This window comes from Syngnathus acus, chromosome 8 (genome assembly GCF_901709675.1).
Source record: "Syngnathus acus chromosome 8, fSynAcu1.2, whole genome shotgun sequence".
NCBI classification, from domain to species: Eukaryota; Metazoa; Chordata; class Actinopteri; order Syngnathiformes; family Syngnathidae; genus Syngnathus; species Syngnathus acus.
The window spans coordinates 5,883,000-5,910,869 of record NC_051093.1 but is presented as its reverse complement, the minus strand read 5'-3'; the positions used below and the strand labels follow the sequence as shown (position 1 = coordinate 5,910,869).

General features: G+C 37.9%; 4 protein-coding genes across 7 annotated transcripts; 2 read left to right on the top strand and 2 right to left on the bottom strand.

Annotated features, from left to right (window-relative positions):
• The first annotated feature begins 8,144 nt into the window (after positions 1-8,144).
• LOC119125360 (chromobox protein homolog 1-like) lies at positions 8,145-12,169 on the top strand. Of its 2 annotated transcripts, none has more exons than XM_037255731.1 (5): positions 8,145-8,398; positions 9,338-9,585; positions 9,734-9,905; positions 10,049-10,143; positions 10,287-12,169. In XM_037255731.1, the coding sequence occupies exons 2-5, from the start codon at positions 9,389-9,391 to the stop codon at positions 10,435-10,437; spliced, it is 615 nt and encodes a 204-aa protein (XP_037111626.1). In that variant the 5' UTR covers positions 8,145-8,398; positions 9,338-9,388; the 3' UTR covers positions 10,438-12,169. The 2 variants fall into 2 exon arrangements, with proteins under 2 accessions (XP_037111626.1, XP_037111627.1); XM_037255732.1 differs by having other exon boundaries at positions 8,153-8,398; positions 9,359-9,585.
• A 564-nt stretch (positions 12,170-12,733) lies between these two features.
• On the top strand, positions 12,734-18,305 carry copz2 (COPI coat complex subunit zeta 2). 2 transcript variants are annotated; one of them, XR_005098468.1, is made up of 10 exons: positions 12,734-12,831; positions 14,484-14,552; positions 14,860-14,944; positions 15,041-15,132; positions 15,671-15,726; positions 16,429-16,506; positions 16,605-16,656; positions 16,769-16,873; positions 17,371-17,409; positions 17,511-18,246. XR_005098468.1 is itself a non-coding variant. In XM_037255733.1 (9 exons), exons 1-9 carry the CDS (start codon positions 12,814-12,816, stop codon positions 17,556-17,558), a joined length of 537 nt encoding a protein of 178 aa, XP_037111628.1. In that variant the 5' UTR covers positions 12,734-12,813; the 3' UTR covers positions 17,559-18,305. The 2 variants fall into 2 exon arrangements, 1 of the variants encoding a protein (XP_037111628.1); XM_037255733.1 differs by lacking the exon at positions 16,769-16,873 and having other exon boundaries at positions 17,511-18,305.
• A 456-nt stretch (positions 18,306-18,761) lies between these two features.
• Positions 18,762-23,202, bottom strand: LOC119125359 (zinc finger protein 646-like). Of its 2 annotated transcripts, none has more exons than XM_037255730.1 (6): positions 22,972-23,202; positions 21,635-21,888; positions 21,100-21,346; positions 20,806-21,012; positions 20,609-20,740; positions 18,762-19,709 (listed from the first exon to the last, which is right to left on the bottom strand). In XM_037255730.1, exons 1-6 carry the CDS (start codon positions 23,098-23,100, stop codon positions 19,542-19,544), a joined length of 1,137 nt encoding a protein of 378 aa, XP_037111625.1. In that variant the 5' UTR covers positions 23,101-23,202; the 3' UTR covers positions 18,762-19,541. The 2 variants fall into 2 exon arrangements, with proteins under 2 accessions (XP_037111625.1, XP_037111624.1); XM_037255729.1 differs by having other exon boundaries at positions 20,561-20,740; positions 22,972-23,201.
• A 353-nt stretch (positions 23,203-23,555) lies between these two features.
• rab11fip4a (RAB11 family interacting protein 4 (class II) a) lies at positions 23,556-27,693 on the bottom strand. Its single transcript, XM_037255728.1, has 14 exons — positions 27,513-27,693; positions 27,358-27,435; positions 27,053-27,255; positions 26,441-26,563; positions 26,114-26,248; positions 25,881-25,916; positions 25,619-25,727; positions 25,352-25,455; positions 25,011-25,151; positions 24,848-24,929; positions 24,630-24,767; positions 24,408-24,554; positions 24,187-24,330; positions 23,556-24,117 (listed from the first exon to the last, which is right to left on the bottom strand). Coding segments are annotated over exons 3-14 (1,278 nt in total). The 5' UTR covers positions 27,055-27,255; positions 27,358-27,435; positions 27,513-27,693; the 3' UTR covers positions 23,556-24,000.
• Positions 27,694-27,870: the final 177 nt, after the last annotated feature.

Genomic DNA, 27,870 nt, shown 5'->3' with positions numbered 1-27,870 from the left:
GCCAATGAAGCAACTGAATCCACAAGGAAAACACGCAGAAGATTTTTAAGACACACGTCTCTCCATGGGTCCAATTTACATGTGGTGGTAGGTGGAGGACTATGATGAACTGAAACCCTGTGGAATTATGTGGATTATTTGTGGAAGAACAATCCATCTGTAATGGCTCACAATTATATTAAACGTTTCAAGCGTCATGATGTCATCCCGATGAGACTACGAAAAGAGCTCACGACAGAAACGGCACAATACAGTCTACACTGCGTCATGCGCATACAGAATATTATGCAGTCGCAGTTATGGCTCATCAACAGGGAATCGGCACACTGAATCATGGTGGTCCCAGTCATCCATTGAGTCTAATCTCCCCCCACAGTACCTACCACTTCCAGTAGCTTAATGTTCACTGTGTTTTTCCATTTGCTAATTTGTCATTTGTTTTTGGTGTTCAGCTATTTGTTCAGTCTTTTCCAATCTTTATTGAGCCAAGACGTGAAAAAAAATCTCACCACTTAGCAAAATGATTCACAAAAATGGATCTACAGATTAATGATGTACCTTCTGTCATTCTAGTGGGAGAGCATTTGATTGTTTTGCTTCCTTTTTTTTTTTTTAATTCGTGGTTGGCGTGTATCAATTAAAAGTTGCCCGCTATGTTCTGCTGTGCTCTGCTGCTTTTCCCAAAAGCATGACAACATAGTAAATATTAAATAAATAAAATGACCAAACACTGGACGTTTCAACAAAGAACACTATTTTTGCATGGTTAATATTCCGTATGTGAAGACATGGAAAAAGGAAATAATTAGAATGGATCGAATCACCCATGTTCGCACAGTATGCTGTAAATAAACTCCAGTGTACAGATGGTGCGTGCATGCGTGTGCGCGACTGATTTACAGCTTCCGACATCACAGAATGAAGAGGAAATTGAAATCTTAAACTAGAAGAAGCAAAAAAAAAAAATCGATTTACACTGACACATACACATGCAGAGAAACATTCACTCAGAGCAGCTGTTGCTCTAATTAGCTCTGCTATACACAACACACTTATCACCGTTACTTGGTTCTGTCTACTAATTTAGTAATCAATCTAATTTTATGGATTCTGTATTGGTATTATATTTTACACCATATTAATTTATTTATTTATTCTCCTTTTTTTGTCCTTTATTTTTGATTGACAGATTTCACCACCTTTTAATGTTGTTACAAATTGCTTCATTTGTCATTTATGGTTTGTGTTGTTTTTTTGTTTCAATTAAATTCGTGCTTGATTTTCATACAGCATTATGTACAAGTACTACTACTACTACTACTACAAGTATTACAACTAGTACTATTACAAGTACTACTACTACAAGTCAAAGAGAAACTCAGCAGACAAAAGAAAGATTTGGAAAGATTCAAAGTACATGGACGGCAAACTGCAGAATCTACGTGAAGCCAATTGGATCATCTCCAGAGAATACTAGAAAAAAAAAAAAGAAAAGAAAATTGAGGTATGTCAGGTCCTAAGAAAAAAATATTTTTAGCTCTGCTCAATCAAGAAAAGCTTCACAAAGTAATTTGCAAGACCTGAGGGAATTGCATACGAGCTATGACTATATAAACCTGGAAATAAATCATCATCAAAGATCAAATGACCCAAATGAAGATATTGATCCAGATAGCTATTACTACTGTAACTTCATTAACCCATTAACTTGGGTTAATGAAGTTATCCACCTAGACGGATACAAATCCGGTGGAGGAGTAAAGCTCTTAATTGAAGAGCATGTCGATGATGGTTGAATGTGTGTCAATAGAAATCACGATGGAATCTTCAAAAGAGAAGTAAAGGGTTTATGGATGAAACAATACCACCGTTACTGTAACATGTAAACATGATGAAATGCTCAGAGTTATTATGTATTTATTATTATTGTCTTTATTAGGTCTGTAATTACAAGCAGGTGCCAGAGCTCTTAATAGAAATCTACTTTGACGTGGTCTTGGAAGTATGTGATGGGCGGAAGGGAAACATAGAAGAGGAGATGATGAGAAGGAAGGAGGAGGACAAAGAGAGGGAGGAAGCACGGAGGCATTTGGATTTGACCGCGGATTGACCTCCTCCCTCTCACCTCTCCTTCACCTCCCTTTCTTCATCCTTCATCCTAGACAGAGGAGGCCTTAAATGCACGCACGAATGCGTGCACACACACACACACAAGGATTCATTCTGATTGTGTCCTCTGCTATGCTCAACAGGAAGGTTGAAAAGAGGATGACTGAGTGACATGTCTACACATAGACCCATGGGCACATAATTAGTCACACACACACAATCTTAGTCGGGATTCAGCCACATGCCAGGTGTGTTTATTTGGTGCAGACGGAAATGAGTGTAGTCGGTGACACAAACACATTTGACACAAACGCCGATTTTTTTCTTATTTGTTGCCGTGCCTCAAATGATGATACTTTGACCGTGATTTGTTTTATTTTCTAAAATTGAATCACCCACTGAAACAAACAAAAAATTCGCAGATAACGACCACATAATTTAGTACAAGTTAAACAATCGACATATTTTTTAATAATAATTCACAAACGTCTGAAGATTTTACAGTATGATTCCTGAAGTCATCATTGCGCTGACTACATCGGCAGTTAAACTTATAAATGGAAAAACCTATCGCAGGGAGAAAATTATTTTTGCTTATTGTCTTCTAATGGGATATTGTGATTTTAACTATGCCAGCGCGGTCCACTCGGGATGTTGGCACTGCAGGCGACACCGGGAAGGAAGCGCAGCACCCGCCTTCTGGGTTTCTCATTGTTCACATTTCTCACTGATCACAGTTGGACTGGCTTGGTCTTGAAAGGTCTTGATCAAAAAAATAATAATCCAGAGTCTGACCTTTTAGTTTTAAATTGTTATAAACATCCAGTTGAGCAGATGGTTTACAATACAAGCAAATTACAATAAATTGCAGATGAGAGCGAGATTTCGACACCAACATACTGGAGCTGGATTTATTCTGAAGGCCTGGTTAGCTGGTGGTGGAGGACTAGTTAGCTGTAACCCAGGTGGTGGAGTCCCAGTTAGCTGTATCCCTGATGGTAGATGCCCGGTTAGCTTTAGCCTAAGTGTCAGAGATCCAGTTAGCTGTAGCCCAGGTGATGGAGGACCAGTTAGCTGTAGCCTTATTTTTTGCTAATTTCATTTACTACCTTTTAATACCTTTTGGTGGATACCCTGGACCTTGATGTGGTTACCAAAATACTACAAATAGCTATAGTGTATCATTCTTATGTTCTTATTTCATGTATACTTTTTTTTTAAATTGTTTCCCCCATATGTGGTGTCAGTACAGACTTGCAGTACCTTTCCTCGTTTGACGTCTGCAGACGAATAGACTGGTTATTAATCCATCCATCACAAAAATTGTCAGTTAACTCATAGTCTTGGCCTACTATATACTGCAGTTAAGAGCACGGAAGGCAGGATGAGGAATGAGTACTCAGTGATTGTACACTCAGAGTATGATGTGCTGTGTCAGAGTGCCTCCAAGTGGCTGGACAAGAGGTTGTGGGAGAATGAAAGCATTGTGCCTCTTTTTTTTTTTTTTTTTTTTTTTTTTTTTAAAAGAGTTATTATTTTCAAAATAATTCCTTATGTTGTGATGTAAAGTGTGATTTTTTTTCCAAAGAATGTTACTGTATTCCAAATGCTCAAATATGGTTGTTTGATTTGACATGTCCAGTTAATTTATTTTACTTACCATATGTTACATTTATCTTCTACTTCTTAATTTAATACAAAATGTCTGTCACCAAATAAATGTGCTCATAACAAATTTGTTGGCCGTTACAACCTGTGATGTGATATGTTCTGTTGTATTCTTTTTTTTTTACATTCCTCCATTTGTTTTATGGACTTGGAGAAGATGTTCGATCATGTTCCTCAAGGAGTTTCGTCAGGGCCTTCATAACCAATGTCAGAATTCGGTCCATGTTATTTTGCTGTCTACAAACCACAGAAACATACAAGGGAAAATAAACCATAGAAATGTTCAAATAATACTATTCTTGTGGCGTAACGTTGAAAATAAAGTTGGATTAAAGTACCGGTCACCAGTACAGCCTTGGTCTCGGGAAAAACACTCTTAAGAAGTGGAGAATGCAATGGCAAAGAAACAGAAGATATTGCAATGTAAAAGAAAAGGCGGGGAAGAGGCTGTTTGCGAGAGACAATTTGATTCAATTTTCCGCTCAATAAAATGCAACCATCAGCTCTGCATGTACACATGCGCACACACACACACACACACACGTACACACTGACAGGGAAAGAGAGGAAGTCTGTCTCTAGAGTGGGGTTTTAATTGAAGTAGGTTACGGTGGTCTCTTGATGAAATTGAAAAAATTAATCAGCTGTAAAATGATGCCTTTTCTTCCTTCTGGCCTTCCTGCTATCTCTCGCTTTCCCTCGGTCTATATCAGTCTCATATGAGATGTGCGTGTTTGTTTTGTTTTGTTTCTTTTCATGTTTTTAGAACTTGTGTAAGTGATCATATCAATGAAGACCAAAACAACAAAAGTGCTAATATTCACAGAACTCAAGTTATACTAAAAAATAACACAATATGAAAGGTTAAATACTTAATATAACAATTTAAATCTTGTATTGTACTGTATTATAGTATTAAACTACACTAATACGTTTTATGATCAACTTTTCTTATGGTTTTTGTATATTTGAAAATATAATACCATTTCAATTTCACAGATCTAGAAGAACATATTGTCGTTACTGATTTTAAATTTAGGTTCATGAATGGATGTGTTTGTATTCTTACCAGTACCTGGGTATGTTGTTTATACTACAGTAAGTTTCCCTAACCAAATGTGCTATTTTATAGTATGATGTTTGTGTTAAAACTGTCTCTCAAGGAAACAGGAATATCCTTTAAACTGCCCCACCTCTCCCTGTGGTCACATCAAAATTCAGTGGAAAGGTCATTTCCTTAACAATAATTCTCCTTCTACTCACACGGCAATATTTTTCATTCTATAAGAAACTCCCTGTGGTATACACATTTGGGGATATGAAGAGTTAATGATTTGTTTAAAAAGCTAGTATGCTTGACGAAGTACAATACATATGAAATTAACCATTTATGAGTAAAACGTAAGTATTGTTTTTATCCGTCATTGTCTTTCTTCTCGCATACATCTAGGCCGGATATAGAAAAACCAGATAGGGCAGCATTCCGAGATGAAATCATATCAACACCAGCAAATGAGAACAGGAAGAAAAGCAGAAAGGAAACACCAAATGACAAGAGCGAGGGATTGGGAGAAAAGCGAGAACCGAGATGAGCTCGACTGTGTCCTCATCTCGTTTTCAATCTCAAGCCAATTAATTGTTCTGAATTAATCTCGCAGTAGGCCTTGCACATGCACACATACCCAAACACTTTAAACCTTAACATAAACACAAATGCACGTACACACACTTTTGCTATTGGAAACACAAAGACACCCGTGTGAATGAGCAGGCACACACACAAACCCCGCTGTGAACAAAGTGGCAGACTGCACAGTTGGACATGAAATACTGTCCAATAGCATCATCCATCTGCTTTTTTTGCCCCTCCTTCTGCCTCCTTTTCTCATTCACTCTCCATCATCTATCCCTCTATCATAATACTGTCATCTTTTCCTCCCTTGTCCTCTTATTACTGTTCCCTTCATTCGGCCATTCTTTTCCCCCACACACACCAACTCTCCAATATCATTCTGACTTTTTTTCCCTGTCCTTCATACAAATAAATACATCTCCAGGAAAGTGAAAGTCTATGATTAAGATCAAATAATACTGTGATATTGCATCATGTGTTTTATTTTTGTATTATGGATAAGACAAAAATATTCCCATTTTCATTGTATACCTGTTGTACAATGACAATAAACGCATTCTATTCTTTGTACAGTGGGTATATACACTGAAATATAGTATATACACTTAATTTGATCATGTACATCATTGCACGACTCAGATTTTGTCCTCTTCTCCTCAAAAATAGTAGAATATGTCAGTTTAACATTTTAATCATGTGCAACAGATGTACATGTTAAATCAGTGTGATTTAATGTATTAGTATTTTATAGTATCTATAACTGTGTCCTAAATTCTACATCCCGAAAAATGTAATTTCAAATTTATTCATGTGCTCTAGTAAACATTTTCACAGCACGTTTATTTCTTTTTGGAAGACCATAGGCTTAAAATTAAAACAAATTAATAAAAACAGAAACGCTTTTAATTTTATTTGTATACTTGTTATGTGAAATACCATAGGTAATTTCATTTTTACTTTATTGTTTTGCACTTTATTTTTTTTATTATAATAGCTGCAATTCTTGATGTTTGTTTGACAAAGACATTCAATAGAAAAAAAAAAGACTTATTTAATTATTGTCCCATCATAGCAAGACTGGCGGTATAACACATACATTTAACCAAAATTAGAGAGGCAATCTCTCTATCAAATGTAAGAGGGCGAACTCTTAGAAAAGACTGATAGATATACGTACCTGAAAACAAAATGGGAAGACTGAAAACTGCTATTTTGCTTTTATTATTCCATTTGCATTCACACTCCAGCACGGTTTATATAAAAAGAAAAATGATACAAAAATGTAATGTTTACATTTTATAATAAAGCGTCAGACACGAATACGAAGTGTGGCGCAACATAATGGGTGCGACAGTTGCTCATGTGAAAGTTCCATTTTTGTGCACTCTTCTGATGCCACCTGCTGGTCAAAAGTCTACTGACATAACCTTCCATCTTTAATATTGTACAAATATAATATTGAAAATACAGTATGTCTATAATAACTCTAAACAAACAATATATTTTGCTGGCATTGGATTTTAAATTAAAAGTAACTCAGCTTTTCTGATTTCAAAATGTAAAAAAAATAACTATTGATATCAGAACAAGGTTGGACTCTTAATTTTCTAGCATGAACAGTGCAAAAATGTGCATAAAACAAGTTTATACGCCAAGTTAGCTTTACATCAAAATAAGATGGTTCTTTTTTTCATCAAAAACTTACTATGGGCAAATTGGCGTGCTCAATCAGCCTACCATGCATGTTTTAGGGATGTGGGAGGTAACCGGAGTACCTGGAGTAAACCCACGCAAGCACGGGGAGAACATGCAAACTCCAACAGGGAGGGCCGGAGGTGGAATCAAACCCGCACCCTCTGAAACCGTGAAGCGGACGTCCTACACTCACATTAAACCTTCATATTAAAGTCCGCATGAAATCGAATTTAAGTGTACTTAATATTGGCCATGCTCAATTGCAGAGAATCTTTTACCTTGTTAGTAAGGCACATGGTTCATTATCTGTATGTCCAGATAAAAGTGCACTTTTTGCACTTCTAAGTTCATGCCACACGAGGGGTTGCGCTAACCAACGTGCATCCTCCAAAGGACAGTGACCTGGCCTTCACCTCACCTCCGCTTAGGGATAATAACCCAGTCTTCAACCCTGTCCTTTGACCTCAGCTGGGTTCAACCTGAGGTCGTCCCTCTCACACACACAGTTCAAGACGGGGTCACTGGGAAGCAATTTAGATGCCATGTGTTCCTCTGAAGCTTTATATCCATCCCACATCAAAAAGCTACAAAACGACAAAACCCGGCACTTGGTAAGATGCACTTGCATACCCCTACCTCTAGATTGCACTATGCTGGACACGATTTGAGGGTGGTTGCACAGTCTTGTGTAAATTTTCACATTCGGGGTCGAAGTTGCCAATATTATAGACAATTTCTCAGTATTAAGAAACAATAGATTATTTACCACATGAACGTAAAAGCAAATACCTGTAGGTACAAAAAATTTGCATCGACTTACCTTTTATTTCAGGTGTGCAGTATCTTTGAGCTACTATATATTCCATGCTATTTGAATATTGTCAAAGAGATAATACATTTGCCCTGTGTTTGTTTTGAATAACTCATGCATGGAGAAAAGGCAGCTGCAAGATGGCGGACTTCTTGACGTATGATTGAGCCGTAAAGGAGTCAGCTAGTTGGTCTAGAACGCTTCGCACGACCATAAGCCTTTGCGTCGTACGGCACTTCCGGTATTGCTGTTGGCGGGTAGACGGGGTTTGCAAGCCGTGCTGCAGAGTGCTGAAGCTATTGTAATATTTAGCACAAAGCTTTTTGGATGGACAAAGAACCCAAACACTAGTAAAACCTTGAGTAGCTTGTTGGTCACAACAACTGGAGATCGGTCTGTTATTAAATTAAAACAGACCCGAAATCACTAGTTGGTTAATTGACCCTTGCGAGAAGCTAATTCAAGAAGTTTTCATCGTAACGGTAAGCATTTCGGAGGAGTAACACGCCATCGCCATGTTGTACCCGGTTGCAGAGCCCGGCTGGCTCGTATTTATTTGTACGTTTGTTTTGTTTGTTTTTGGCGGGGTGTGGCATTTGGATAAAAGTATGTTTCGCAAGAACGGTCCCATTTGCCAACGCATACTGGTGTTTGGTTTCATCCCCAAAATCTGCAACTTTAGTGTTTGAGCATGTCAAGATTATAAACGCCGGACCCCTATGCTTCCCTAGTGAATGCAGTTTGTGTAGTGTGCTAGTTGGATTAGAATGCCATTAATTTGATGTGATTTAAATAACACTGGCAAAAAAAAAGTAATTAAAAAATTAATTAAGTACGTACATACTTGCCTGCAGATATAAAAATTATGGCTGTTTTTAACGCGTTATTTCTAATATTCCGTTGCAAATTAATGCGCTAATAATTAAGTAACAATTTTGATTGAGCGTCAAGTCAATGCGCAAACTTTGCAAATTTGTCACGTTGAGCTACCCGTAGGCTGCTGTGGCTAGTCATTTCCTTTTTGCGCTTCGTTACTCCGCTCCTCCCCGCATCTCACGTTTACATTTGCACAATTTAAAGCAAGGATGATTTATTTTTATCCCAGTTTACGTATTCAAAATCCAGCAATCTCCTGCATTAGTTGCACGTCTGCTTCATGCAGCCTGTTGCCACATCAAATGTTTCTTTGAATGTGTCTTTTTTCCGGAGATGACACTTTGTTTACTCTGTACTGTATAAGCAACGATTTCATTTGATACACTTTCAATTTAAAACATAATTTCCCATTCAAGTTGTTTTTGTTAAACCCCTAATAATTAGATCACATATACTGGTGTGTTATGGTTACTTTGATTTTGTTTGTGAAAAAACACAATACACTTTTAATATTGTCTCTTTAAATTTGTCTGGACCCATCATAGACTTTTTCATTTCACGTCAAGCTGGCGACTGTAGCAGTAAAGAAGGGCAATATGGAGGAGGAGAAGGAGCAGGAGCAGCAGCAGCAGCCGGCGCCGCCCGTAGTGCCTGAAACGCCAACAGCAACCACAGAAGCAACAGCAACACCAGAGGAGGAAGAGGAGGAAGAATATGTGGTTGAGAAGGTTTTGGACCGTAGAGTGATGAAGGGCAAAGTGGAGTTTCTACTGAAATGGAAGGGTTTCTCAAAGTGAGTCTGTTATCATCTTTCAAGTAAGCTAAAAATGTGGAAATGTCTTTAAAGAAGAAACAAGTTGAAATGTATTGACTGGATTGTTACTAATCCTATTTTCATTTGTAAATAATTTGTTTTGCTTTCTGCACTTGTACCTGTTTAGTGAAGACAATACATGGGAACCAGAAGACAATTTGGACTGTCCAGACCTTATTGCAGAATTCATGCGGAAGTACAAAGAGAAGGAGGAAAAAAAGAAGGATGGCAAAAGAAAAGTCACCGGTGAGGCTGTCGGCGGTCCAGAAGACAAAGGGAGCAAAAAGAAGAAGGAGGAGGTAATTGGGAAGATAGTAGGGGTGGAATTGGCTACTGTATCTTCTAATTCACAGCTTTTGTGAGCAACGGCAGTTCAAAAGAGGATTCTTTAGCATAATATGGCTCTTTTAATATTTCATGTTATTTCTTTCCTTGTGTCTAGGGTGAGAAAGTCAGAGGTTTTGGGAGAGGTCTGCAGCCAGAAAGAATTATTGGTGCGACAGACTCAAGTGGCGAGCTGATGTTTCTGATGAAATGGTGAGTCTTCTTTCATTTAAAATTCAAAAACAAAATGTCCAATCCTCTAGAAACATTGAGATGATGAGACTACAATTCCCAGGGAGGGTCATTTACATTATCCCGATGTTTTATATTTATGGTCCCCTTACTTGTCATTACAGGAAGAACTCCGATGAAGCTGACCTCGTCCCAGCCAAAGAAGCCAACATCACTTGCCCACAGGTGGTCATCTCTTTCTATGAGGAGCGTCTCACATGGCACTCTTATCCTGCAGAGGAAGAGGACAAGAAGGAGGAGGAGAAAAAAGACTAGATAAGTGGATGTATATGCAAGAGAGAAAGTGAGGAGGTGCAGGGTTGTAATTAAAAGTACAGTACATACACATGTAATAGCTTAGTTTACTGCAATGGACCCAAGTGCAAAAACTCCAAGGAGTGGGGTGTTAATTGCCATTAAATGTTTTTCCTGTGTTGTGATACATACATCGTTTTATTAAAATACTCCAACTTGCATTATGATTAATATTTTTAAACATATGTCATCCAATAAATGATGTAGTGTTCTGCTTTCTTGCCATGGGTTGAGTGTAGGGCAAATTTGGTTTTGCAGTGAAACAATCAAAATCTTACATAGTATGCGCAAAGCTATCAGTTCATCTTGACTGAGTTGTGGCAAGGATGCATTTAAATAATGATGGCAGACATGTAATGGATGGCTGCAAAAGTCAATTCAAGCTTTTTCACAACATAAATTACACTTGTCCCAGTACCACCAACTACTTTGTCCTCTTTTTGTACTTACAACGGTCATTTATGTAAGTCTTGTGACCTGTGGGAACTCAACTAAGCTTTACTGTACTGATTTTTCACCCAATAAGGTGCTGTAATGTAATCATATTTGTTGGGATAATGTGAAGTTAGTCTTGTTGATGTCAAAACTTATGCAACAAATTTGTTGTTGAACCTCAAAAGGCCAAGTTTTTAAATCGAGTCACAATTTTGAATAAATGATGCAATACTTCCCACTTTTATTTGCAAAGTCTGAAACACTGATATTCGATATGCACAGCTAAACCAAAATATAAGTACAATTACTGGTCGTAACAAAAGGGCACTTTGGAGTTCAGATTCACAATTCAATAGAACTACAGCGGGGGGGGGGGGGCGGGGGGGGGGTTTCTCCCACCTGGTCTTGGAATCACAATTTTGTCAGCCTCACTATGCTTTAATCTCCTCATTCTATTACTGATGAGATATTCTGATATAATTATGGTATAGATTTAATATTTGGGAAGAATGATGGTATTTGGTCAGAAAATGGTTATTACATCTATTTCAGTTAGTCTACCCGGAAGGTTGTTTGTTGATGAGACTTGAGTTTGCCGTCAAATACGAAATGATAAATTACTGACATGAATAATAAACTCAATGCATCTTCTATGTCGGCTTGCATGTTCACTCTTTTGATGTATGCCTTTGAGTTTTGGCTGAATTTGTCAATCATTTTATGTAAATGTCCCATAACAAGAACAGGAAAAACCTTTTGAAAGTTCAGCCGTGTGACCCTTTGTTTTTTTCTTACCCTGTCATCTTTTGAAACAATTAGCTAAGGTTTCTAAGCTATTGAGTAGAATTGTTATTGGCTCCACAGATATGAAATGTAATTTTTCTTTTAAGCCACTGAAATAAATACAAATAACATCTGTACGTGTGCATTTACGGAGAAACGTGGTCCCTAGTAACCAAGCCATTCAATGAATGTGCTAAATATTGAATCAATATGGATTTCTTTTTTAACCATTCAGCAAAATGTGTACAAGTGCTGCCCACAATTCTGAACAGTGATCATTCAGCAATCGACTTGTAGTGTAATTTTATACTTTAAATAGATACTTTTTCTGCAAAACTTCTGTTCTACATGAGTACTCTGCAGTATTGTGATGCGTTTTCTTGTCTCTTTTTCATTTTGCATGTATCTTATTGTCACGATTATTGACTGATCCACTTTCAATTATTAAACAATAAAACGTTTTTGATTTTCTTAACTGTGTATTTTGTTCAGTAAATCTCATTGTAATTCAAACACATATCCATGTGTATGTATGAGTGTGTATATGTATATACATCAATCTCAGGGTTGAGAGGCAAACACTACCACGGAGCCACGCCACTTGTAATTACATATTTAAGTCATTCAATAAACATTTAATTAAAATATCTATTTCGTTATTGGTGCATTTATTTAATTCTACATTTTAAGTGAAAAAATAAACCTAAATGGCGTATTCATTTAATTTTGGTCCTCCATAACTCTTAAGCATTCACATAAGAAGCTGACATAATGTGTACTGGATCCAAATGCAAGGATTGTATCTGGTTATTTAAAAGTGAACTGCAGATCTGCTGTCCCATACTCATCTTTCATTCATCATTCATTCATTCATCTGAAAGATTTTCATTCGAACGATTTGACCTCGCTGTTTTTAGAGCGGAATCGTGAGCGCCCCCTGTCAAACTCCTTGTGCATATGCTTCGATTTGGTTGGCTGCAGGATGATCGGGAACGCGATGGGGGCGGCCCTGTATGGGGGGGAAGAAAAGAAAAAAAAAACTGGAGTTGCCGTATGCGAGGTGGTGCGACTGCTACAGCTCGGAGACTTCCACGTCAACACACCGTCTGAAAGAGTGCAATGGATTCCGCGTCTCTGGTGAGGCTTTTCTTCGTTTCACATGGCTCCGAATACGCGTTACACACTGGTGGAGGGACGATTGTTGTCATTATCGTTTTTAAATGCTATAACGATCTTGTCATTTGTTTTTTCCCCCCATGACAGCTGTAGTTGGCAGGGAACATGCGGTACCAACCACGGAGTTTAGTACATTATAGATCCATCTACATTATATAGCAGAATGAATTTGTATCAATTGAATAGATGAACCTCAGAGTCGTTTTTTTTCTATATTGCCTAAAATAGGGGCACAGCTACTGCTGAGACATCGTGACCAACTTGCGTGGCGATTTTGTAGTCCTTTACGTTACGGTAGTGTGGCTCAGGAAGAGCCGTAATCCACTTACAGTGACCGAGAGACCGTAGAATGTCCCGGAAACCGAGACTGGTTAGCATCATGCCACAAATGCGTTGTAGTCATGGCATATTGTTTATTACCATGAGCTGCTAAAATATCTGCTTGTGTCCACTTGACGTGTAGTCGTTGTTGCCACGTCCGCTCTCTCTCTTTCGCTCTCTCTCTCGCTCTCTCTCTCATATGTAGTGCTTTTACTCTGAATGTTCATTCAAATCATAACGGAGTTAATATTTTCTGTCAGGATTATCTGATAAATGAATAAATGGGGCTGAATTTCATTCATAATTTGAGATTTTAGAGCACAGGTGTCAAACTCAAGGCCCGGGGGCCAGATACGGCCCGCCACATCATTTTATGTGGCCCGCGAAGACAAATTGTGCATCAAATTCGTGTGTCATTACTATAATTGCGAATTGTCTTCACTTTTAATAATACCTTCTTTCTTTTTTTAAATATTTGACCAGTTTTTACTTGTCTGATTTGAAAAGGAGTTATTTGTCAGTTTGTTTTGTAGCTTTTACTGTATATAATGAGGTGCTCATACATTTATTTGGGTTGACAGTCATAACGGCCCTCCGAAAGAAGCTATGACTACAATGCGGCCCGTGGAAAAAAAAAAACCTGTTTTAGAGCTAATGTTAGCATAATAATGTGCCATATGGCAGTTATAGAAAACAATCATTTTAAGTTCAGCACTGTTGTAGACAGTAAAATGTTGCTTAAGATGAATAAAAAGGGAAAAAAGATCTTCCTAATCTCATTTTATTAATTTTATTCTTCATGCTCGTCCCCACCCTAAGGTCAACGTTATACAGGCTGGTCTTCAAGTGTCTGGTCTAAGTTCTGTGATACACTCTGACTGTGAATCTATGCTAGTCAGTGCATAACAGAACTTTGTCCCGAGTCTAAAATACTCTTCTGATAAATGGACAGGTGAAAGAATCTTTTGTTACATCCGCGTCTTGATCAGGATTGAACCAAAAACAGCATCAACATTCACTTGAAGCAATATTGATTCACAAAGAACAGTAGAAAATGAAAAGTGGATCATAAATGTAGCTTTATTACCTGCAGCCTTTTGAAACACACATGACGTTGGCCTCAAAAGCAGTCAGTGTGTAGTTTGTTGAGAGAATAATGAAAACATTCACTCTAAAAGCAGTTGAGTCAAAAATAACCCAAATTGTATTAAAAGGGACAGACCCAACTTGATAGACGTTATACTTGACCTCTTTATGCAAACATGAAACATTTACATCATGCGTCTTTGCAGGAACCTTCCCTCTACACAGTGAAAGCTCTTTTCATTCTTGACAATGATGGCAACAGACTTCTCTCAAAGGTAAAATGAATACTATAATGAATATATTACAAATAGGGTAAAAAATACTGCGGGTCTGGTTGCTCTAGTTTTTAAAGAATTCACATCTGATTTAATGAGCCATTCACAGTTTCACATTATTATTAACCACTTTCATTCCTGAATAGTAAACAGGTTGTGTTATTTAGAAATTGCTCACTGTTTTTCTGAACATCAAAATGGTGGATGCTGATTTTATTGTCCTTTTGTTGTTGTTTTATGATATAGGTGTAATGAATTTAAGAACTAAATTGGTGCTCAACTGATTTTTATTTCTTCCCTATCTTAGTATTATGACCCTAAGCTTTACCCCTCCATGAAGGAGCAAAAGAACTTTGAGAAGAATATTTTCAACAAGACTCACAAAGCAGACAGTAGGTGTAATTATATAGATGTATGTGTGTATATATATTTAATTATATTATATATTTACCCCCCCCCCCCCCACCCCCTCTCTCTCTCTCTCCTAGATGAAATAGCTTTCCTGGAAGGATTGACTATCGTCTATAAAAGCAGCATAGACCTTTTTCTCTATGTTGTCGGAAGCTGTCAAGAGAATGAGGTAAAATGCACTAATCTGTTTCACCAAAGTCTGCTTTCAGAAAATACCCAGATAACACAATTTTAAGGAGGACCGTGGCAATTGTGACAGATTAGCCAAAAACATTTCTAGATCTCTTTATTGCTGTAATCTCTCAATTCCTACTGAAAATTCAAAATCCAACGTCACCACCTCTCAGCAAGGCCGATGATCCAATTCATAGAATTTATCATTTTTTTCCTTTAGCATTTCAGACACTAATACAAATGTTTGGGTGGTATTTATTCATTGGCCCTCTACCAGGAAATTGTCCTTAATGGTTTGTTGGGACTACTCAATTTTGTCATTTCATTTGATTTTTTTCCTCGTAAAGGCTAAATTAATTCCAGGTAGACACTAGTTTTTCTTTCACAAGATAAAATTGCCTACAGTACCCAGTATTAAGAGGATTACTATATATAGAGTTGCGTTCATCTGGTTACTCACCTGAAGCATCGGTACTGGAACGTAGGGATTGATTATCACAAGGGAATTTAATTTAATTTTTCTTTTTCTCTAGTTGATGCTGATGTCTGTACTCAACTGCCTATTTGACTGCCTTAGTCAAATCCTGAGGTAAATTCATCCACCACATATTAAATTTTAATGTGCACTGTCTCACACACACAAACTCGCAGTTCAACAAAGTCCAAAAACATAATAATTTACAATAATTTTCACTTACTATGCATGTTGCTTTGTGCGACTTCTGGCTTTCCTTGACTTGAACAATCCTCTTCAAATCTGGCTTGTATTCCGTTGCTGCAATGTTCCAAGCCAGTTGATACGATGCAAGCGCTTCGTAATTTTGGGGAAAAACTGTTTTTCTGCCTGACTTTTCAAAGTGTCCAACTTGTGCTTGCGAAATTTAGTCCCTTTTGGAAAGTTGTTATCGATGTTAGCATGGAGTGAGCTAAAATGGCGCTGAAGATTTGAAGCTTTAAAATGCGCTAATGGCGTCTGAAATATCAGGCAGAATGGTTTGCCATTACGTTCAACAACAAAAAATCAACTTTCCCACTCTTTTAAAAACGTCCTGTGTTCATCTTCATATTTTCGTTTAGCTGTGCATTTTTTTTACCTGCCATTTTGAGAGCGAAATTGACACTAATTGTTTACTCGAATGGGTTTGCCACTTCCTGCTTTGTGGAATTTCTTGCGCATGCGCGTTTGACGAAAATACCATATTAGACTCAAGTGAAGTAAACACGCACACAAAAAATGTGAAAATGGTTGACATAAATTTGAATGAATAAATTTGTTGCACTTTTTCTGAAGGAAAAATGTGGAGCGTAGGTGTTTCCTTGAGAACATGGAAGGAGCCTTTCTCATTGTTGATGAAATTGTTGATGGAGGGTAAGAATCCTGATATATATCAAAAAAAATATTGTTTTTCAACATTGGTTCAAAAATTCACGTCAAATACAAATAATTTAAATTTATTGTTTTGATAGAGTGATCCTGGAAAGTGACGCACAACAAGTCCTCCAAAAGGTGAATTATAAGGTAAGTTCTTGCTCTGAATAAACCACTCTTATAATTGGCCTCTTCTTAACTATTCCTCTATTCGACTTTCTTAAACTCTTATCTTTTCCCTGTCATCTCTGGTTGGCACCAGCTTGTGCCAGAGCCTGCCTATGGTTTTGTCCTATTTGATCACATCACTGGTAACCTCCAAGCACAAACAGACAAGAGCCAGCTGCTGTAGACAGAGAAAAACAGGGTGAGAAAGATAGATGGATGCATGGTCAAAGAGTGCCATGACTAACAAGAGTTGAAAGGTTCATACTTTTGATGAGTGTCCTTGTTAGGAGTGTCTTAAGTCAGATTACCAAAACAAGTCTAGACCTGCTGTAAGATCAATTCCTCCATTTTAAGGGTCTAAACACATTTTTTACAGTTTTATCATAATCTACAATTAACTATAATTATAATTAAAAATAATTATACTGTATTGTTTATTATTACCAATTAACTGTAATTATAACATACTCAATCAATTAAAATAGTAATTGAAAGACTTAACCAAATAAATCTATAATTGTGTGTAACTGCCAATTAGTTATTTATTGTGGGGATGTTGTGGTCAGGGATGCAAACATGAGTGGAAATATTTTTACTGATGACTGATTTGACTAATGTGAAGATTTATTTGCAAATTTATTTCTTTATTAATTTTGTTTGTGTTGTTTTTATTCTGTTTTATCTTCATTTTTATAGGTTGATGAAGGTACATTATCTGAACAAAGCGTAGCACAGGTAAAGCACACACTCACCTTACATCTACATCAACGCTTACTCCGATTTAGAAATTTCCTGTGATCTTACTGAATGATGTCACCTCTGTGTGATTCTTCCAGGTTCTGCAGTCGGCCAAGGAGCAGATCAAATGGTCCTTACTGAAATAACAGCGATGTCAAGCTATGTCAAGGCAGTTTCAATTACCCCATCGTTTAGTGACCATTTTAATTGTTTAGATTTTGAAGGTCTATGAATAACTTGAAACTGACAAGACTGCAGCTTGGGCAAGTCACAATAGATGTGTTTACAGATGTAAAAATAAGGCATACATAAAAATGGAACACTATGTGGTAATGGAGGTGGTTGTGTTATGTTCTGGGGCTGGTTTGTTACATTTGGCACGGTATCTGCGCAGGGTGTGATGAAATCTCAAGACTGTGTAAGCACTGGCCGATAAGCAGGCTGAAAAAGTGCTGTAGTCTCATTGAGTTACAGAAATTGATTAGTGATTTCTTCAAAAGATTGTGCAACCAAATATTAAGTGAAGAGAATTATATTTTTGTAAAAGTATTTTTATGCCTTTGGCCTGCAAATATAAAACAATGCCTTATTTTTATTAGTAAATAATCAATATTTTTTAGGTATATTTATTACTTTTGTCTGTTTCAAGTTATGTCAGAGACTAATGTTGGTTGTTTTTTTTACAGAAATGTAAATTTCCTGAAAAAATATTTGCATATTTTAATTGTTTATTCCTGTAAAGACATTTTCAAATATTGTTACAAAAAGGTCAATGATTGAAGTCATTAAAGAAATGTTTTTAAAATATGTGTAATACAAAAGATTTTAATACAATATCTATATGAATGTCATTTTTCTTATATGCTACCGCTAATGCAGTCAGCACAAAAGGGGAAAAAAACAGCTGGTGATAAAACATTTTTATTTATATAGTAGTTTTCTAAATACTCAAGACACTTAACAAGGAAAGACAAAACCATCAATGACATTAATAGAAAATACAAATAACTTTAAAACGAAAAAAAAAGACAATGTCAGTAGGATTTTTGATATTTTAACAGAAATATAACAGAGCTACATACATGATCCATCATGAAACTTCATCAAACTAACCTGGATCTCATAGCCGTCAGATCCAACTACAGATGTATACTATCTGGAATTATTTAGCAAACTAGCTGCTAAATGAAACTAACCTGGTGTTTTTTCTATTTGTAATAAGCCTTTTTGGGGCAGTGTGTGGGTCCTGAGCTACAGAAAAACGCCCCCCCCCTCAACATAACTTCCAAATGCGATTGTAATGTGGGCCCAAACTGGCTCAAGTGCACAGTCACAACAACACGAGCTGGTACAGGGGGCTGGAAAAGTACAATGTTTATTAAATAAGTGTATCAAGTAACAAACTTGTCTTACAGTGCTTTAATTTGATAGGTAACATACTGTACTCTTTTGGACTTTAGGTACAAGCCACTAGCCAAATGTGACTATCATGCAGGCATCTTGAAATAAATGTACATCTTATATAAAAGATGTAGTGAGGCAAATTAGTCCGTAAAGTATCTTTGAAACAGCAGTTTTTTTTTAATATTTATCTATGGGTAAGGCTAAAGATGTACTCTTCATTAAGTAGTCTTGATATGCATAATGTACATTATTGTATATTGTGGCATCATGACAAGTAGTATAAAAAGAGGGTTTAGTAACATTGTTCCAATTGTAGAAGTTTTGCTTAAAAAGAAAAAAATGGGGAAAAATCTGTTGACCTGCTTAATTTCGAAATTATTCTTTTAATAGGTAATGGAATAATTAAGTCTGAATAATAGTTATCAGAAGAATAATTTCAGAAGAAGGTGAGGAGAGTCATTAATGAAATACAGATGTTAACTTAAAAGTAGTATGGAGCATACATAAGGGGCAAAATGTAAAAAAATCCAAATTACTCTAATTTTTTCAATTACTTTGTTTTACGTTCCCACACGCATGTCCCAAAAGGGGCTGAATCTGGCATTCGAATGGTGGTTGATGTCCTCAGTCCTTGTTGCGGAAAAGTAGGGGGGGAGAGGGGGACGAAGAGTAAGTGTTGTGTTGGATGAGCTATGAGGAAGGACAGTATGCTGGTTCCTGAAATTTTATTGATTGTAGAGTGAGCGCTGCTCCCAGGGCATAGCCTGGATGGTGCGTGGCACGGGTGAAGGCTTGAGTGTTGTTGCTCCGTTTGGATGGAGGGAGTGGCCAATGGGGTTGATAGTGGTGAGGGGGCGCTGGGGGGTCAGAGAGAAAGTGTCCTGGTGCTTCGGCTGTGGAAGGTGGCAAAGGTAAGGGAGGGAGGGATGGATGGAGGGAGGGAGGGAGGGAGGACAATACAATTTCAGTAAATTCAGTGCAATAATTGAAAAACAATAATATTGCAACTTAATGTACAGCGCTAACTTATTTAGTCAAATAGGTTGATTTCAAACATGCAGTCAAATAATAACCTGAGTACACTTTTAATTTAATTTGTATATAAACTGATAATATTACAACATGCCTTGAAATCTGCTACTATTTCAAATAAGAATTTATAAAACACTAACATGCCAAAAGTTACCCAGCAACAGGTATGGATTAATTTCTTTAATTTTTATAGCACGGTAATTTGCAATGTAATTAATTAATTAATCTAATTATTGAGTTAAAGTGACAGCTCTAGTACATAAACATATTTAAAAATTAAATCACCGTATTTTAAATGACAAATAAATTGAATACAAGCTAAAACATTTTTTTTTTTGGACAATGGACACTTTTCTGAAAAGTTTTTCTCAAAACGATGAGCTTATACATTGCTTCTCCAGTGTAACGCGCACTTCCATGGCTCATACTAAATCCAAAAGTCATTAAGTTCTTATTGCAGCTCCACAGGAATAAAGATGGTTTAAATTTGATTAACTGGTTAATGAAGTATTCATTCCCTGGCAGCAGATGCCCTGATGCAAATGCTAGTAGCTGTCAGGTTGCTTCCAGTCAGTACAAACCACCAAGTTACTCGTGGCCAGGTTCATGTTTTTAAATCTTGAGTACATCTAAATTCTTTTTCTCCTGATGTTAGTAGGTAGATAACGAAAAGCTGCTAGTTAGCATATAAGACGGTGGTTTTCTCTCCTACCATGAGATTGGCGCTCAGCCTAGTGTATCCCAAGCTCATCTCCTTTACCTCAGGCACCAGGGGCTGGAGAAGAGAGTAAGAAGATGTTGCTGTAGTGCTGGAGGAGGAGATGTGTTTGGAGGAGGATGAGCTCCTCATATTTGGCTGGTTGCTCTGGGACGACACAGTGCTGGCCCGGCCCTGTTGGCGAAACCACGTTTATCAGTGAGCTAGCCCCAATAACCAACTTGGTATGTGTTCCCTACCTGGTGGGGGTCAGGGACAGACTGGCTGGTCACGCCACCACCCTGGCCTCCTTGGGACATAGGAGAAACGCAGTGGGAGGGCAGAGGTTCCTGTTGATTGTGTCCTCCATGTTGTGATTGCATTATGGAGGAAGCATTGTTCTGCTGTTGCTGTTGCCGCTGCTGCTGACGGCGAGGTGTGGCCGCAAAATTGCGCCGACTGCCAGACTGCGTGAAAGGAAAGAGGAGACTTCCTTCACCACACTTCAAGAAGAAGCATAAATCACGCCGTAGCATCATTTTACGCAGACCCACCTGGCTGGGTGTTGCAGCAGTACAACGATGTTGCGCTAGCTCTAGCATTGTCCTGTAACTCTTGGAGCAGGAAGGACAGTCGAAACGGTTGGGCCCATCGTCGTGGATCCTCTGGTGGTTGCGGAGATACCGTGCCAAACGAAAAGCCTTCCCACAACGATCACACATGTAGCGCTTCTGACCGTGAATTCGCATATGGTTACGCAAAGACATATAGTTGGTGTAGGGCTTGCTGCAAAAGTCGCATCTGTATTGTGTAAAGAAAAAGAAAAAAATGTTGAATGTTAGAGATGATTAGCAGATTTTTCTTTTTATGCAAATGCATTTTCTATTGATATGACACGTTATCACAATACATCCTGATATTGATATATAATATTAGGACTGCACAATATATCAATATTGCCATTTTGACCCCATTGATTATTTTATAGCCACAAACTTTCAGAATGTTTCGGTTTTACAAAGAGAATTCTCACTTTGTCATTAATTCGTGTTATTATCAACATTCAAAATCAAGAATTGAACTCTCTACCTGAAGTCTCCAGTCTTATGAGTGAGCTTGTGGTTAAGCAAGGAGCTGGCGTGTTTGTAGGCGCAGTTACACAAGTCACAGACGTACGGCCTTTCGTCTGAATCCATGTCATCTGATGCGGATGTTGCTGGTACTGGTGCTCTTGATTCTAAGGAAAGACTGGAATTGGAGAGGGAGGCTGTAGAGAGACTGGAGCTTGACAGTGCAGCTGACGACGAAGGGAGTTGATCACACCAGTTGATGGTCGAACTCGACTGTCACAAAAGATGAAAATTGTTTCAAATATATTATTACAGTGTTTTCCAACCTTTAAGCAAGCAGATCACATTTTACATAAGATCTCAAACAACACCACACACCAGCCCTCTTTTCTGCCAAAACATGAAAGACAAATCTCTGTCTTCTTTACTAAACAAAATTACATCCGGAAAAAAAAAACAAAGATGGGAAATGGAGATTAAACAGTATTTATCTTATCCTACCATATCATTTGATGCTGACCCACTGACATAGTGGAACTGGCTTCCCTTTTAACTGACATCTTTAAAAACTAAATCAAAATTCAAAGCCAAAAATTAATATAATTTGTCAAATGTTACACAAAAAATTGTCACGGTCTAAAATTAATAAAATCCGTATCTGTCGGGCCCTAAATAACACGCGCACCTTACCTTATGCCGGTTCCCATATTTATTAATACAACTGCAGCCTGGCATTACAAAAAGGTTTAGAAAAGACCCCTGTAGGACTCCCTACGCTCTTGTCAAGTCTCGTTTTGTTTTCTTTAAGCTCGCAGTGCACAACGTTGTAGGCAATAGAAGCTGAAATCAAAATCATTTAGATCGCATCTAACCACTCAAGGCACAATTTCACACTTACTTTCCTCTCACAATAATGCGCCACCTTGTTAAGCATTGGCGCTACAGCCAACAACGTCCGTCTTAAATGCTAGCAATAGCTTGTCTCGATGTTTTTGCACATTTGATAGCCGCAACCATATTCCGCACCGGCTGCGGTGTAAATGTACGTGCAACCGGACATGTTGCTTTAGATGATGCGGGATGTCTCCAACTTATAACCACCATCAACACCAAATTAAACCACTAAATATTGTTGTAAAGAGTCAATTAGGCCACAAGCCGCTCCGGTGCCTTAGCAGAACCTGAAGAAGATGCCCACACAAACCACAATGTATACTTTGTCAGATTGACGTGAGACTCACAAACGATAAATACACTCTAATATTGGTATTCCCGAGAAACACATGTATTTATTTTTGATGACATGACGAGTTAGTCTGATTCGTTCGCGAACATTTTAGGCAGGGGGTTTCTTACGTCGTGTGGGTCCTTTTTCCAGAATAATTGGGAGCAATGGCCGAAAGACTCTGTCGATGTCACATAATTCACTCCGTTTCTGTCAGGAAAATCTCCATGTGAACTGCCGGTACTAGTCCTAGCATACATCGTTGGTATGGGGTTCTTTGTATTTTGTGAATTAAAATCCAAACCGCTTTGTCAGGATCTGTGTAAAGAAAAATATTTCTTCTTTGACAGAAGCGTTTTGGCGGTGGGCAAGTGATACAATACGGTTCACTACTGCCATCTGTTGGACTGGAGTATAATAAAACGAAAAACGAAATTAATTGAGATTGTAATCCAGGCGCCATATTTCCTTGTCAATTCACAAATTCGTTATAAATGTTTTAACTCTTTCATGTCTTTTTTTTTTCAACATGCTTTGAAAAGACACATTTTGCTGTCATCATACATTGAGAGAGAGAGAGAGAGAGAGAGAGAGAGAGAGAGAGAGAGAGAGAGAGAGAGAGAGAGAGAGAGAGAGAGAGAGAGAGAGAGAGAGAGAGAGAGAGAGAGAGAGAGAGAGAGAGAGTCGCAAAAATCATAACTTTTCAAGGTGAAAATGATATTTAGTGTACATTTATTTTCATCAAATTTCAAAACAGAGCTAATTTGATCCGCACAATATTTCAAGTGTACTTCCGGAGGTCTTGCTGGGGGAAAGGGAGCAATAATGTAAAGTTTGGTCAATATCTTGTGTCCCCATTTTTGTCTCTTGTCTTATATTAGGCAAAATAATCCCCCTCTCTACCGCCATATTGGAACGGATGAATTTCACCCACCACCATGATTGACAGATTGCTTGCCTATGGATGAAAACATTTTTGTCATTATGATACAGTGTTTCACAAAGACAGTGGTAAATAATAAGATCTTGCTTTTCAACAGCAACATTTTTGTCCTTTCCTCGTTACAACACAATAAAATAATTGACTTTCTTAATGAACACATACTGTACCGCTAGATCTGTTTAAACATCATAGTTACTGAGGCTTTATAATGTTTTGTTTAACATTTAATCTCCAGGATTGAGGGGTTATGGTCAAGAATGGCCAAAATGATTTTGTCCATGTATTTTCTCAAACGCAGGTTGTTCTCCTCCTGTGATTTCAAAGCATCAACCAGCTGAAAAAGAAAGTGTTATTTTAAAATCAATATGAATAGCAATCGCATAAAGGAAGAAAGTAAACAAACCTCATCCCGTGAAGCATTGTCGATCTCAGCAGCCAGACACTGGACCTTTGAGTGGTTGGAAAACAAGCTCTTGGCCTCATACAAACTCAGACTTAGAATCTGAGCATTCAAGTCATCATTCTGATCTCGCAATTTATAGTTCTCCTGTGGAAGCACACAATCACAGTTTATTTGGATTGAAATTGTCGAAATAAAAGCATAATGTGTGTTTGTGGAGGAACCTGTTTCAATTTTTTGACTTCCTGTTCCATTTCCATCTCTCGAGGCTTGGTATTGTGCTCAGAAAGGCCCTTGCTCTTTCCTGGATACTCCATTTCCATCCTAAACAGCTGCAAGTAGTCCAGTTCTCTGCGGAGATCATCAACCAACTGTAGGGTGTATTGAAAATTATGTTAGATACTTTACATGTCCGTGAGGAAATTTTCTATTAGATGGCTGCTTACTTCTTGCATGGCCTCCTTTTCCTTATGAAATTCTCGCCGATTGTGCCAAAGTTTGTCTATTATCTTTCGATAGAGGTCCGTCTCGTCTTTTAACCTCAGGCTTGCGTCGTCCAGCTTGTCCATCTTCTTCTGCTTCTCCTAAACAATTTGACCAAGGGAAATAAATAACTGTCCAAATAATTGTCATTTGAGGATGAAACAATATTCCATCCATCCACCTGGTCCAGTTTCTCTGCCTGAGACTTGAGCCTGTGTACATTTGTCTTCATTTCTCCATTCTCTTCTTCTAACTGTTGTATCCTGTATGTCAAAAATTACAGGCCAGTCCATTACTTTACATATTATTTATTATTTGTGTGTCAATTGTCAGTATTTTTTTACCTGTTGCACAGAAAGTTTATCTCTACGTTTCTTTCACTCTCCATCTTGCAGTAAACTTTGCAGTGTCTCTTGGTCTCCTCTTCCAGACTCTGATCTGCGTTTGTCTCGACATCCTTCATCTGCTCCTCTAGTTCATGCACACTGTGGTAAAAACATCCACATCACATTAAATGATGTTGCTAAAAAGATTTCTTGTACATAAATCCCATGATTTATGGCAACAATTTGAGCCTGGAAAAAAAATCAGATTTTTTTTGTCTTTTTTTTTTAAATGGAGGCTTGCCATTGTCCCAGAATCAATTTTGTTTGACTATACTATACAAATGTGATGGACAACCTACCGATGGACAAGTTGCGTGTTTTCCTGTTTAAGTTTAGACTTAAGTTCCCCATTCGTCAGACTGTCGCTCTCCAGCTCTGTCACCTTCTTCTCAAGGTAACTCACCTGGAGGACATTTCAGTATCACACCAAATAGCCATACTTCAAAAATCAAGTACAAGTGAAATTTAACGTACAATAATATGAGAGAGGACAAACTATCCTGGCCACTTAACTACCGCTTAATTGGGGAAAACTCAAAAAAAAAAAAAAATGTGTATGTCAATACCTTCTCTGTAATATTAAGTTCACAGGAAGCAATGCTCTCTGCGAATAAATCCTCAGTGCTGCTTCCCTGACTGGAATCAAGCACGTTGTGGTTGGCCTGAAACAGTTGGCTAGAGGGAAGACAAGACATAAAAAATATCAATTCTTTTTACTTTTAGATACTTTATCTGTAACATATTCCAGGAGGAGTCAAGTTTTTCATTTGAGTTTAAAAAGAGTTCCAGAACCGCATATTAAACGTTCGTTGGGATAAAATGACTCACTGTCCGAAAGCTGTGCTGGATATACTTCTGCTGGGGCTGAAACACAAGAAAAATAAATAAATGAGGGTTATTTTAAACAAATTTGAGCATCATTTTACATTTTCTATCTAAAATCAGCTGATGGAAAGTGCAGCTTAGAAGCAACATTGGTTGTAGTAATAATTTAGGAAATTAAATAACTAACCCTAAAAATTGTCTGTGTACTTTGTTTTGGTACGTGCGCATATACTTACCTGCTCGCTTTAATGTTTCGAAGGCGAGCATCCAAATCATTGAGCAGATTCACTTTCTTGCAGCACTGAGAACAGTTAATATCCAAGTATTCACTGGTATACAGTTGTCGCATTTTCTGAGTCGTGTGTCCCCCACTGTTGTTACAAAGATACAAAATTATTTGCACTGTCAATAAATCATTGTTCAATAAACGAGAAAAGAGTACTTGAAAAGTACTAGTCAACATTAGTCAGTTAACTTGCTATACTACTCAATTACTGTATAATCTGTCTTTATCTGTTAAAAAAAAAAAAAAAAGAGTGAATGTTTTCTTTTTAAGTACCAACCTCGGTGGAAGGGAGGATCCCAAATTGGAGAAGCATTCGGCTTGGGGGTCGTTTTCAAGCCTTGGACTGCTTGCAGAATAATCTACATCCTTCCCTTCACCATAGTCTTCAAATTTTTCCTCCCTGAAGTTTAGAGAGTCAGAGTCAGAAAAACTAAGGTTGTTCTGCTCGCACTGCAAGGCATGATGGAAACCAGGGCTGCCTAAGACCAGTCCTATAAATTGCTGGACCATCTACAGCAGACACCTAAAAGCAAGATCCTGAAGATAGGTTGGGACAATAGGCAAACTAATATCAGTGTCCAACATTCCCAGTATCACCACAACCATTTTTCAGCACCAGCTACGATGGACAGGTCATGTTGTCCGCATGCCTTTCCAAATAAATTCTGTATGACCAATTGAAGGAAGGATATCGCACTCAAGGGGAACAGAAAAAGTGATACAAGGACAATATAAAAACCCATCTAAAAAAAAAAAAAAGTGTCGCATTGTTATTTGCTTTCACCAGTCATCAACATACGCAACACGATGCGTTCTGTCCGAGAGGCTTTATGTAAGATAAATTGTTTATGCACTCATATATTCAATTGAAATTGGTAATTTGACTTACATTTCCCCTGAAATCCACGTATGGGGTAGCACCTCTGCCGCCGAAAAGGTGGCGCTTTAAACGGCCACACTCAGCTGATTCGTCGGTCTCCCCGCTGGAAGTCCGGTGCTCCCTATCTTTCTCACAAGCCGACCTCCAGGCGTTGTGATGCGGCAGGAGGCTCGCCCCCGACCGCGTCAGTGAGGAGACTCGCTCCGGACCGTCTGCCAAATACAGCGTGACATTTATTGTCTGCAGAAACGTTTGAAACAAATGTATCACCGTACATTATCCCCCTTTTAATAACAGTGTACAGCGCATCTTACCTTGTCTCCTTGGAACAATTCTAAGATATGTCCAACAAACGATTCACCTGGATGGCAATGACGCTTTCCAAACCCCCTCTGAATCAGAACCTGCGATGCGAGTTGGTTATGCACAAATGATCGATGAACACAATTGGCGTTTCCATCCGACTCACCAGTGGCGTCAGAGCAGCGGTACTGTTGCGGCTGCTGAAGGATGAAATTCTCAGGAAAATGGCGATGGTGTACGAATAGGAGCAATGTCAAAAGACGAGGATTTCATAGAGCGCACACCAGCAATCGCAAGAAAACCACTGGGTACCCGAATGATTTGTCATTAAAATGCAGTGCTTAGTATTGATAGAATCGATACTACCGTAAGGAATCGTGTCAATAACAGACAGTATAAATCTTTGACATTGTTATTTATACACACGTATATATATATATATATAATATAAATTTAAAGAATATATATATTTATATATGATTGATAATGATCATTCATCTTTCTGCCTAGACCAGATATCCCCC